Source organism: Lycorma delicatula, chromosome 9 (assembly GCF_047948215.1).
Source record: "Lycorma delicatula isolate Av1 chromosome 9, ASM4794821v1, whole genome shotgun sequence".
Classification (NCBI taxonomy): Eukaryota; Metazoa; Arthropoda; class Insecta; order Hemiptera; family Fulgoridae; genus Lycorma; species Lycorma delicatula.
This window is the reverse complement of record NC_134463.1, coordinates 33,432,945-33,447,457: the sequence shown is the minus strand read 5'-3', so window position 1 is coordinate 33,447,457 and position 14,513 is coordinate 33,432,945. Positions and strand designations below refer to the sequence as shown.

Below are 14,513 nucleotides of genomic sequence, written 5' to 3'. Positions count from 1 at the left end.
TTACACACAGAACAACAACTTATAGAAAACAAATAACTTTATGTTCAGTGTTGAGACTAAAAATTATTCTTTGAATAGTTTTTTTTTTTAAAACAAGAAGTAATCAATTTAATTATAGGTACAATAACGCATGCAAAACGATTTTATATGAAATCAATTCAATGCTGTGAAAGTTTCAGATAGCTCTTAAAATACATAAGAATTACATTTCTTTTTAAAAATCCAGAAAAATAAAGTGGAAGAAGCAGAAAGATCAACACACAAATAAATAGCTCTTAAATAAAATTGTTTTCAGAACACATCTACAAACTCCCAGTGAAAAACCAAAATACCACTGACTTTAAAACCATACCAAAAATTTTAAAAACAGAAATGAGGGAAATAGAAAGTTAATCAATTCAAACACCTTTGGTGAAATAACAACACAAAATGAACTAGAAAAGAAAGTTCTATAAGAAAGAATAAAATTACATAAAAACTATGAATAAAAGAACTATTTATAACAAAAAATTCTTATCCAGAAATAAAAAATTAAGAAACTATAATTTACAGCATTAAAACCACAAAGTTTATATGCCTCTGAATAGTTATCTCTCCTTAATAAAGGTTTAATAGAAAAACACAGAAAAGTATTACAGTAGAATCTTGATGAAAATCTTCCTACTTATAAAACTAAAAAAGATTGGAAAATACAACACAATGAAAAACTACACTTACAAGCTGAAAAATTTTTAATACAATTAAAAGGAAACTATTCCAATTTCACGGCCACCTTTATAGAATGAATAATAATAATAAATTAATAAAGAAAACATCTGATCATTTTATAAATAAAAAAGTCACCATAAATGATTTTTGCAGAAACGACTTAGATTTAGAATAAAAACAAATAACTGTAGTTGTTAAAAATAGAGAAATATTTTTAAAAAATTGTTTAAAACATGAAAAGATTCCAGAATAAACCCCCTTCCAAAAAAAGACAAGCAGAATGGACACAAGAAAGAAGAGAAAAACACTTAGAAAAGATGAAAAAAATATGAGAAAAAAGAAAGGTAAATGAAAGTATGCAGTCCTTTAGCAGGTCAAAATAAAAAAAAAAAAATTTACTTACTTCTTAAAACATGAAAAAATGATAGATCCCAGGTATAACTTATAATTAGGCTATACTGATAAAAAAATTGCAGGATAAATAAATTTTAATAAGCACATCATGCAATTTAGCATAAAAAAACATAAGCATACATTTTTACAATAATTTTTAATCAATTTTTTGGTACATAATTTTTTTTATACATGTTTTGCTTTATTAAATTGTTATAAGTATACATTACCTCCAGTGGAATTCACCAAATACTGAGTGCATATAAGGTTCTTTTATTATTTAACAACCACCCACACACACATACACAAAACTAACTACAGTAAATATAATCAGAAGGAAGGTACAATTATAAAGTAACATATTAAATCTGTACATGCAATTCCATAATCAAAATATAACTATGCTCACACAAAATATAAGTATTAAAATAAAAACATTATGATAAATATTTCAATGAATTATATACATGCACTTACATAATTACTTCACAAGTAAAGTTGTGTTCTATGTATATAACTCCTTTTTTAGTAAGCATGATTTTTTTTATCACAGAGGAAGCTAGAGGGCTGATATGAGAACATTTGATGCTGGATAACACATACATGCACTAGCAATAACATGAAAATTAAACAAACAAAATAATAATAAAATAACAGACAAAAAGCATCCCAAAATAAAAATTAAAAAAAAAATCAATTTATTAAAAAGAAAAAAAAAATAAGAGGGAAATATGTAACAGAAATTAAAAACATTTATAAGTGTTACGTAAGAAAAATATTTACACAAATAATTTGGTAACCATCAAATTAAAAAATCCTGGTACTATATTTTCAGACAGGTTACCAGAAAATAATTAAAAATGTTAAAGTCTATAATTATATTATGTTAGTCACGAACATTATTAGTATATGCAGGAGGAGAGCCTGTCTCTTGAGGATAAAAAAAATCATTTTGGATGATCTGGAACCTATGACTAAATTCTACGGTCTCTATTATTGTATTAAAAACTCAAAACTACATATCTCTGATCAAAATTAGAAATCAATTGACAATGCAAGTTTTTTAAGATAAAATAAAGTGAATTTCTCTTTCAATAATTCCAGGGAAATATTCTACCAATGCAAAACAATAATACATATTATAGTAAATAATACTATCTTAAATAATAATAAACACAACTGAATCGGTTTTTAAAAATTTGGTAAAAATACTAATCACGTAAAATTATTAAAATGGTTTTTAAATAATTAAAACAATTTTTTTCAAATTTTAAATATAAGTTTCATCAAGTAAAAACATTTTAATAAAAATGTAGTTAAGATTATAAAAAGATTATTCAACTGTCACATATTTTTGTTTAAATTAACAGATTTATTCTTAAAACTGAACGAATGAAATGTAAAAATTAATGTAAATTTAAACCAACAATCTAAATTACTAGTAGAACTGATTTTAGTCTTTATGATTATTAATTTGTTAACATAAAGCATATATACAAAGGGTTTAACTTTTTATAATTTTTCTTTCTTTTTCCATAGATTTAATTATTTAAATCCAGAACAAAACCTAGATTTGTGGGTAAGGTACTGTAATTGATGTGACATGGACATATCGGTTCTGCGCTGAAAGTGACACAATCATTTCTAAGAATAATACAAACATCCATACTTCTGAAGCAAATAAGGAATGAAATGGACTCCTGTATTTTTTTTTATTGAGCCCAACACACTACTGCATATCAGATGCCAAGCCCACCAAATACGGCTGATACTTGACCCTACAAATAACATCAACTAGTTCAGTGTAGGGACTAGGTACGTAGAGGATATTATTACTCTCAAAAAAAAAAGAAGCAATTCTGATTGATGCCTCTTGTATATTAATTTATCGTAATTCATAACAAAAATTGGGGTGAGCTACGTAAAGCAACAAATCATTAATTTACTCTTTTTTTGATAAACAATACATTTAACATATTGCCTCTTTCTCAGTAGAATGAAATTTAAATAATACGAGGACGGTTCAAAAAGTAACTTCCATTTGCCTATAAATAAAAAACCTGCATAGATAAAAATATTTTATATATACAACTTAAAGCTACAGCTTTTAAATATGTTTCAACATAGTCACCAAATAAATTCAGGCATTTTTCATAGAATTTCACTAATTTACAAAAACCTTCTTCATAAAATTCAGCTGCCTGGGTACCTAGCCAATCTTTTGCAACATTTTGAAGGCTATCATCGTTATCAAACTGCTGTATCACAAGTCATTTCTTCGTGTGAGTGAAGAGATGAAAATCACTCAGTGCCAAGTCTGAGCTGTAAGAGGGATGATCAAAAATGTCCCATTTGAATTGATTCAGAAGTTCTTGAGTTCTTCGAGCACTGTGAGGATGAGCGTTGTAATGCAAAAAAACAACACCACGTAACAACAACCGGGATGCTTGTTCTGGCTCGCCTAAGTTTCTTCAATGTTTCACAGTAGACTGCTGAAGTAGCTGTTTGTGTCGTAGCATTTCGAAGATAACAAAAAATGTCAAAGTGCTGAGAAAGGTTGGCTAGGTACCCAGGTGGTTGAATTTTATGAAGGTATTTGTAATTAGTGATATGCTATGACAAATGGCGATTATATTGAAAAATAGTTAAAAGCTGTAGTTTTAAGTTGAATATAATAAAATATTTATATCTATGCAGGTTTCTTATTTATAGCCAAATGGAGGTTACTTTCCAAACTGTCCTCATAATAATAATAATAATAATAATAATAATAATAATAATAATATAATAATTATTTTCAATTTTCATTGGTAAATTTATGAACAAAAAATAAGTAAAACCCTCATGTTCAATCAATTTTAATCTTTATACAACATATAAATCAATAAAAGTAAAATTAATATTGCACTAAATAAAAAGCAATTAACATTAAAGAAGATAAAATAAAGAAATATTAGATTAGGACAAAAGTTTTGGTAATCTATTTTTAATTAAGATTATAAAAATTATTATACAGCAAAACAGGACCTAGATTTGATCTTATCCATCAGATTACGCTAAAACTGACTTTACCCTAAGGTTTCAATAACTTTCGTCTCCTTACGATCCTGTGTCTTATAAACTGTTATCAAATTTTTATTCACAGCTACTTCCTACTACCAAGAACAACTTGCAAAGTTGTTGATCCCAACTTTCAGAGGCTGGTAGAGCCTCTTAACTCAAGTAAAATTACTCAAGTTAAATCAAAATTAGTAGCCACAGACTGCTGCTATAAAAATCTAACTGACTGAAAATGGTTCTTCAAATAAGAAAGAAACAAAATTTATCTGATCCACTAAGTTAATTTGATTAAAATTCCTAACGCAATCTTTAGAGGAAATAGTCAGCAATAGAAAAAAACTAATTGTGAAAATGAGGTTCAATATTTAGATATATATCCAGAAGGTACAAAATATTATTTAAAAATATACAGAAAGTCAAGCAATTGATGAACAATAATTAGTGAATATAAGTACTGTACTGTCAGTATGATTGACCATAAACTGAACAACAGGCACATTATACATTCATTACAAACTTATCTCAAATAATAACTGAGGAAATATAATCATGCACATGCCAAGAAATATATATAGGTGTGGAAGTTAAATTTCTAAAAAGGCTCTTTTGACTTATTAAACAAATTAAACAAGGGTTATTTTTTTACAAGGTCCGATCGGTCGCAAAATAAAAACCAGCGCAAAAATCGGATGAACCTATGCACAGGGTCTCTAGTATGGCCTTCAATCACGCCACGTCACTTCATTCAGTTCTGATTATCTGATCATTATCAGGCAAAAAATTCCAACCAATCATATTCTTTGTTTTTTAACCAATCATAAGGTGAGAGTAATTCTTAATCATTATCAGGCACCAAATTCCAACCAATTGTATTCTTAGTTTTTTAACTAATCATACGTTGAGTGTAATTAGTTTTGTAATACACGACATATTAATAATAAAAATTTCAATGCACATAACATAATTATCTTTACACGTCATACAGTGTATAAATACAGCTACAATCGGTATTTATGTGTTTTTCAGTTACACATTGTAAAAAAAATTAAAGAATCTGCGGTCAATTTTTGTCAGAAAGAGGAAACTTCCTCCAAGTGGTGAAGGCAGAAAATCAAGTAAACGTGATTATATGCAGTTCATAATTCCATACATAAAACCGGTCAGCCTCTCTGACCGGTTGATATGACAAACCAACCCAATGAATACATCGATTCACAAATAAATGAAGATGAGGAACTTTAAATGCGTTTACAAGAAACATCTTTGGTAAAAAAATTGAAAAGAAAACCAATATTGAATGAAATCGATAAAGCCTTTCTTGGATACTTTCAATATAAACAATCTGGTAATGAAGGTTGTTCTCAAAAATATTTCTTACTAAGTCTTCTGTGTTAAGTTAATGAACTAACTGAAGCATAATTTAACATTTTTAAAAAGATGAGCCCTGACAATATTAGATGACATGAACGTGTTATTCTCCCCCATCATAGCTACCTTTCATCTCATTCCTGTGCATCAAACAATTCATCGGCATTCTTTCCTGAAACTCCTATGCCACCTTCAGATTAGGATGTTAACAGTGCTCATTTGCTTAATTTGTAATAACAGTTAAAATTTTATTTTTTATAATTCTTTCATTTTATACATATATGATGTTACATATAAGAAGTAATTAAGTAAAAAATTATTGATTTTCAAAACCGTTTTATTTCATTAAAGTATACTACTCACCTCGATGTTTATTAGCAACCTTTCCTAAATAGGAATACAGGGTCTGTAATGTGTATCTCTTTTAGTAATTATAGGTCCTACTAGCTCAAGCAACAGCTTGAAACTTTCTTTTGACATTCGGTAAAACGACTTGAATATGTTTTCATTATAGGACAGTTCCTACGCGAACACAAAAGCTCCTCTTATGTTGTTTTCTCTTTTTCTTGAACAAATAATAATAAGCTACAATTACATACTCGTCGCTTGACATTTTGCAAATTAAAAACTGTCACGTGATAAATTTAGCTAAGTGAAATAACGTTCCGGTTGTGTATCCTTGGTATGCAAACATGCCCGACGCAACCGATTTTTCAATCGCTTTCAATATTTCACATTTCAATTGTTTCAAGGTGTCGAAGCGGTAGCATCGCATTGGTGGGAGATCGGCCTTAGTTTCCTCGAAAATTTCCTGCGCACTATCCTGTCCGTTTGTTATTGTACACTGTTTTCTCATATCTATCATCAAAAGATTCCAACTTTATCCTTAGATCTGTAACAACTACAAAGTCCGTTCCATCTTTTCAGTATCTTTTTATGCTTCAGCCGTTTTAAATAATCCAGCCGGCCTTTTTTCTAGAATTTTACGTGACATCTACATTACTTCCGCTTCAATTTAACTCTTTTCCGTATTTATACTCATCTTGCTTGTTTATAATAAAATAATTCTTCATAAAGGTTTTCTTTCAGATATTCTAAGATAGAAGTCATTGTCCTGATCTACATGTATATCCAGGTCTTATATATCATGTTAAAACTTTAAAAATATAAAATAAAGAAATATATATATATTATTTTCATAATGCATTTATATCAGCACTGACGCACTGTTGTTTACGCACGTTATTTTTAATTTTTGATAAGCGTTTCATAGGTATATAAATACTATTCAGTGGCACGGTAAAGCTATTTTCTGTTCTCATTATTAAATAGTCGTATGCTATTTAAAAAAAAAATTACACGTTACCCGAGTAAAAGCATCAATCTCAGATTTATAGAATATAATTAACATTTTCAAATACTTGGGATAGTTAATGTTAAACGAAATAAAATTGTTTTTATCATTCCAACTATCAAATATCAAATAAATATTCTAAAAGCGTAAATTACAATGATGTCTTTTTTTCGGTTTATTTCGAAACTGAAGAAACAAAAGAACAATCCAAACAGTGGATGCATTCTCATTCTCCCAGTAAACCAAAGAAGTTCAACCTTCTCCAACAGAAAGTGTGTATGGCTACTGTGGTCTGGAACCAGAATGGAGTTCTCTTAGTGAAATTCATGGAACGTGGCACGACCATCACTGCAGCCTCATACTGCGTGACTCTTCAATGTCTACGAAGGGCAATTCAGAATAAGCGGAGAGGAATGTTGTCATCAGGCATTGTCTTTCTCCATGACAATGCTCAGCCGCACACTGCAGCTGTAACAAAGAAGCTCCTGCAGCGTTTTCGTTGGGAAGTGTTTGATCATCCACCATACAGCCCGTACTTGGCTCCATCCGATTTTCTTTGCTCATATGAAACGCTGGCTAGGAGGACAACATTTTGGCACAGACATCGAGCTGCAGACCAGCGTAAAAACATGGTTGAAAACACAGGCGGCTCCGTTTTATGACGAGGGTATTGGAAAGTTGGTACCATACTACGACAAATGTCTAAATCGGAGTGGTGACTATGTAGAGAAATAGCGTAACTGTAAGTACTTGTTATAAATAAATAAAATTTTATTTTCACTGCGGTTTTAATTTCGTGACTGATTGGACCTTGAAAAAAAAATAACCCTCGTACGTTTAAAATCATGTAATCCTTTCAATACTTGTATTTTAGGAAATGGTAACAAGGCCCAGCTGTACTTGGAAAAGACACTTCAGCAATTGTTTTTTTGAACAACAAATTAAGAAACAAGAATCACTGCGTAGATATATAGACACAGCCGTCTACATCTAAATACACAAATATTAGAGATAATGTACCTCCAAGATGTCCCTACATTTTTTAACATGAATCCAATAAGTATATCCAGTAAACTTCCACCCCAATAAAAAAAACCATAAGGAAGAAAAGGATCAAGGATAAGAGAAAGGTGAAAGGATAATCTACCCACAGGACTACAAAACAAGAAATATACATTGATCCATAGGAGTACATCAACCCTGTTACGAGACAGAGGAAATCCATCCAGCCATAATCTCTCAAAAGATTGATTATCTTTACCCAAACTGGAAGCAACACAATACTGGTCAATGATTTTTCAACAAACTCTTTTAGTTCCAGATAATCTGAGAACTCAGGGTTCATTACACAGAAACTCTCATCCTTTCTCAGAAGTGGTCTTAATTAACTATAAAGAAAAATATTAAAAATATTTTGCCAGGACGGGCAGATGGCCACTCTTAAGCTGATCACACAAAGTTACACTGTACTCTGGATCTACAGATCCTGCCATCTTCAGTATGGAATTGAGAACCACACTTGAGCAGCATTTATGATCAATACCTACTAACAAAAGATATAGAGAACAACAGATAAAAGATATGAAAAATGTGGTCGATAGTGAAAAAAAATGTTTGGTTTATTCTAAGAAAAAACTGTAATTTAAGACTGATAATTTCACATAAGCAACAGTTTATAATGCTATTTACTGTTTAATTTAGTTGTAACAATATTATATACAATAAAAAATCAAAATAATCCATCAAACGATTAAATAACAAAAAAATTAAAAGCAATTTGAAACACTAAGAATATATAATAAAAACACTTTATATTTGTAAAGAATGCAGAAAAAATACAGAATGAAAATGAAAAAGAAAGAATGTTTAGTTACTATGTTAGTAAAAAAAAATAATTAAATTGATTAAAGAAAATAAATAGAAATAATAATATAAAAATTATGTAACAATCAAACATTATTATAACAAATGCAAATATATTTTTCATAGCACATTTTAAAAATTAAAAAAGAAAACTAACCTTTAAATGATGTTTAAATTTGAATGCTTTTTCACATTCAGGGCACTTAAATTTTCTTAAGTTAGCACTTTCATCATGACTAATCATATGCCTCTGAAGTCTATATACATTTGCGAATGTCTTATTACAAACTTTGCAAGACTGAAAAAAAAACAATCATAATAAAAGATTAGTTTATTAGTGAAAAAAAAAAAATAATAATAAAAGTACAATTATATATGTATTTTCAGTTTTAAACAATCTAATCAGTTATTATAAAAGAATTACTGGGAGTTTAGTTGGTAAACACAGACCTTTTGCTTTTGACTTGGACTGCTTCTATATATACACCCACACACAATATTTTAATAATTATGTTTAAGTGTATTTCTGAATAGCCAAAATGGTTAAAAATTATGAAATTGATAGTACAAAATTCCTGCTTTTCCTTGCATGAAAAATGTAAAAATTTTACTTTCAACATTAAAAAAATTGATATACCCGTTAAATTTTACAATAACTCTCTTCCAGTTCTTTCTAATTGTGTTTGTTAAATAATTGTGAACTGATATGAGACACAAATCACTCCAAGAGCAGCATAAATATTTTCAATTATAACAAGTATCTCACATACGACATGTGGAAAGTGGTGAGTAAAATAATCTTCCATTGTATTCTTCAAGAACCAAATATACTGTATAGTAGCCGCCACATAACGGCAAGCTTGAATGATCAGCCTGCACATCAATGCTATACTATTGTTCTCTGAAACATTGGCACACCATGATTAGTCATCTCTTAACAACAAAAACATGATGCAACTTACATTGTGTAATAATTGTTACCATTCCAAGCTCGCTGTTACTTGGCAGTAACTGTATATTTCAATATGCAAAGCCATCTAAAATGCAAGTATTCTCCAATGCTACAAATGATACGCTCAATTTATTCACCAAAACTAGTGACTGGTTATATACACGTCTAGCACTTCAAAAAAAAATTTCCTTTTTTAATTATTGAAAAAAAAATTATAACCCTAAAAAACTTTTTATCTACTTGAAAAGAATTAAAAATAGTTTAGTTTTTATCTTATCTCCTAATAAAGTGTTAAAAAGATACACAATCTTATGAAAGATGTATCCTTCTTTTGTTGCAGGTTTAATTGAAGAAAATTAAGGAGAAATGGGTTTCACAATGCAGCAGGGAATATTTATTGTCTCCCAATAAATTATATGTGCCAGTTACGCCCAGACCCAGAATGCCTTCACAGAAAAGTATATTGTGTTTTCAAACAAGTAAGTCCTCCATCAAGCGGTTGTATAAGTTCCAAGAGACAGGGAGTGTGGAGATGCAGCCAAAACAGATCGACCAATAAAGTTAACACCAAGAAAAGTTGATTGATGTGCAAGGTACATATTCTGTTAGTCCAAAGAAGTCTGTGCGACACCTATGTAGCCAGTCTGGTCTACCCTTTGATAGTGCCCACACAGCATTGCACAATTTTTTTTTAAAAATGCATCAATACAGAATTCGTGTAGTTCACAAGTTGTTACCTACAGACACTGGAAAACGTGTAGCTATCTGTCAGTTATGTCATCTGTAACGCCAAATGGGGAAGAACTTTATGTTGAATATCCCTTGTCAGACCAAAATCAACATCGAATTGTTCCCCATCTGGCGTTACAGATGACAAGACTGACAGATAGCTACACATTTTCCAGTATCTACAGGTAACAACTTGTGAACAACACGAATTCTGTATGGATGCATTTTTAAATAATTGTGCAATGCCATGTGGGAACTATCAAAGGAGAGACCAGACTGGCTATAGGTGTCGCACAGCTGACAAGGGATGGTTCCACCTTGAAGGATACGTGAATGCACAGAATTCACACATTTGGTGCACAGAAAATCCACATCACCTGCACGAGTCTCCTCTGCATGGAAAAAAAATGGGGATATGGTGTGCAATGTCATGTAAGCGAATCTTCAATGACATTCTTTTATGGGACAAAGAACAGTGCTATATGTACATGAATGCTACATGTAGATGGTGCAACAATTTGTTAACACTATACCTGCAGACTGATTAAAGTACACGTGGTTTCAGCAGGATAATGCTATGGTTCATACACTCAACAACACTATGACTTTCTTGGATCAGCGTTTTCATGGACAAATGATTTCGAAGGGGTAGTGACCTCCTCGGTCTCCTGATTTATCCCCTCCAGACTTTTTCTTGTGAGAACACCTACAGGATGCTGCTTACTAAACTCATCCTCACATCATTATTGAATTGCAGAGTGAAATTGAACGACGTGTCATTGCAATTCTTCAATAAATGTTACATGTGCTTAAGAGCATGCAACGTCATATTCAATTATGTGAATTACATAATGGAGGCCACTTTCAACAATTATTGTAACTTATTCATTTTCCCTAAGGTTGTGTCACTTTTTAAAGACAACAATTGAATACATGCTAAGAAGCGAGTTAAACTGGAATAATTTTGCTAGTTTTGTAAGACAAGTCGTACTACAGAAATACTCCAATGAGAGAAGACAAGGTTTTGGCTAGAATAGGACTGGGTGGACAGCCTTGCTGGTGAGGTCCAGCATGCTGCCGTGTGTTGGCACTGATGAGGCACCAAGGACTCCATGGGTAACAGTCAGGTAACAGCACACTGAATACCGAAAAGACCCGGCACCATGTCACGACACACTAGGTATGGAGTGGTGTCCAAAAGGGCAATAATAATAAAGAACTCTCAAAAAGAGCTAACCGGTAGGCCGACCTGCCATGCTGGTATATAGCCGGTAGGTGGGGAAGCCTATTTGAGTTATTAAGACACTCCCCTGGGTGGCGTAATACCAAAAAGTCGGTCCAGCCCAGGGGAGCTGAGAAAAAAAAAGGCTGGAACATCACTAACACTTTGTTCTTGGTATCATGCAACGGAAACCACTTCAGTACTCATTCTTAGTAATCATAATAAGTTTACTATTCTAGGAATGACTTTTTCCCACTTTTTGGAATGACTTGCATGGTCTTGTATCAGGTAACCTTCTGTTTATGGCATCAAACACATGGTTAAAAAATGATAAATTATTTATAATCCTGAGATTGTATGCCTATTGGTAATCCTAAAACAACTAAAATATAAAGTTTAATACATATATCGACATGTAACGATATCGTTAATTTTATCACGAATGTTTTAAAAAATAATTTAAAAAAAATCATTTTAAATATTTAACAGCTATTAATTTATTAAATGAAATATATAAAAAAACCAAAATAAAAATAATGAGCAGTGAATAAAAAAAATATATAATACAACGTGCGATGGACGCCTGAAACAACAGCTTGACGCGTTGATGTAGTAAGCATGGTTGAAAACGAGGTCAGTAGAAAAATATAGTGGCAGGCATTTATAATACATAATGCGGTGCGTGTGTACTATCTGTACACATAAGATGATTCTTTGGCTCAGAGAAATAATTCGAGTATTAAACATATATTTGTAGTGCATGACGCGTATTAGCGAGATTTAAATTTTAAAAACTAAATTCTATGAATCACCGATTTCTGTGGAATTTTATCTAGCTACTCTAATGCAAATAAAAATATTGCTCTTAGTAAGTTTTTAAAATTTAAAATATTTTTTAAAAAATTGTCAACGTAATTTCTGAACTTTCTTGGCATTTGTAAAGAGATAGACAGTTTTAATGTTTATAATTAAGCATTAATAAAATTTTGAATTATTTAAACTTACAAAAAAAAAAATATTTTTTCAATTTTATTAAATTAAAAATAAAGAAATTAAATGAGCTGACTTATTCAAGCAATAAAAAGTACACAAATACTTTTTATTAAAAATAGAAAAAAGCTGGCAACGATGATGCTATACTTTCCCGGCAATGAGAAGCAGAATATATTTCGAAAACTGGCTTCTCAAACGATTTAAGATTTTCCCTTAAAGCTATTTTCATTTAAATTATTATATAAAGAAAATTAATTACATATGTATTACTTAAGTTTACATTTTCCGCTAAGAAATTTTTTATCTAAACCACCTAAGTAAAAAATAAAAAAAATGAAAAATTCGGGAATTTTCCCCGTCATCGGAAAACTTGTACAATGTTTTAAACACCATGAACGCATCATATATAAATATCTATTGAACAAAATCGGTTAATCTAGTAAGAAAAAAAAAACGCGACATATATGCAACTACTCAGAATACTTTTTTTTTTAAGGGGTTTCAAATAGACCCCTTACAGTGTGAAGCGTCGATGTGTTGCGTCGATGCAACTACTCAGAATACTTTTTTTTTGAAGGGGTTTCAAATAGACCCCTTACAGTGTGAAGCGTCGATGTGTAACGCGTCTTTTAAAGAAAAATAATAATCAAAATTAGGTCAATAAGTTCAAAATCTATGGGGAGAATATTTTTTTACGAAATATTTGTAACATTTTTTCAACGATTAAAAAGTTGAATTCTTACACCATGCTAAGTTTTTAAGTTTAGGAAAGGTAAATTTTATATTGTAAGAGACTATTAGGAATATTCGTTCTACGAGTAATAAAAAAAAATAATTTAAATTTCAAATATTTAAATTTATTACTTCAATTACTACATTTTCCTTGTTAAATCTCCAGTCTTATCATCAACACAGCCGAATGCCCAACGTTAAAATTGTTTTTATTTTATTAAAAATAAAAAAATTCTAATCATTCATCAACAAATTTTAGGTTAAATAAAGTTCTGAATTTAGCCTATACACATATATTTGCATTTTTAAACCTTATTTTTAAAACGAATGCAGAAATTTCAATGATTTTTATTTTGTATCTGAAGTTTCTATATTGATCTCAAAATAAGTTTCCTCCGGAAAACTTTAATGAAACTTTTTAACCGATCTATTATCACATTAAATCGAGAGGATTTGAAGACATATTTTACGTAGTCGTTATCATTATTTAGAATTAAACTGTTATAGCGTTATGATATAATTATTAGAGTCAAAGTATTATCACGCGTAACTTTAAGAAAATTAAACAGAATACTTGTGGGCAATAAAAAGAAAACCGCATTAAATAAAATAGCTGTAGCGGTGTATTCCGTACTGAATATTGTTTCTGAATTACTTTTCTTTTGTTAAGAATCAGGTTTAACGTCTTTAGTTCTCTTGCTATGTCCTTTTTTTCATATACCTACCTCTATATTTGTAAAGCTTTCAAAAAGATAAGACCAATCACAAAAATGCGTTGGAAAGTAAAAAAATAACATTAATTTTTCGAAATTTCACCTTTAAATTTCACCTCGAAAATTTAAGAAACTGTATATGTCTCAATTAAATTAAGATGTTTGTTTTGCTTTTGTCTAACTTGCTACTAATTTAATGAAAAAATTTGAAAAGTAATAACTTTTAATGTTTAATAAGTTTTAAAGTTGACTTTACTTTGGTTTGTAAAAAATAATTTTATTTATTTATTTTTTTAATAATAAGTTTTTTTATTTTTTTCATATAATGAAAACATTTAGAAAAAAAAATAGGTTATAAATCAAAAGAAAAGAAAAGTCATATAATTTTTATAATGAAACAATTCACTTTACACGTTAAAACAAATA

General features: G+C 30.0%; 1 protein-coding gene across 1 annotated transcript in view; it reads right to left on the bottom strand.

The window, feature by feature from the left end:
- zfh1 (Zn finger homeodomain 1) overlaps window positions 1-14,513 on the bottom strand; it is a 70,874-nt gene that overhangs the window by 16,884 nt on the left and 39,477 nt on the right. Inside the window, exon 3 of the mRNA XM_075375690.1 lies at window positions 8,904-9,044. Coding sequence (XP_075231805.1) covers window positions 8,904-9,044 — 141 coding nt within the window. The remainder of the gene's footprint in view (window positions 1-8,903; window positions 9,045-14,513) is intronic.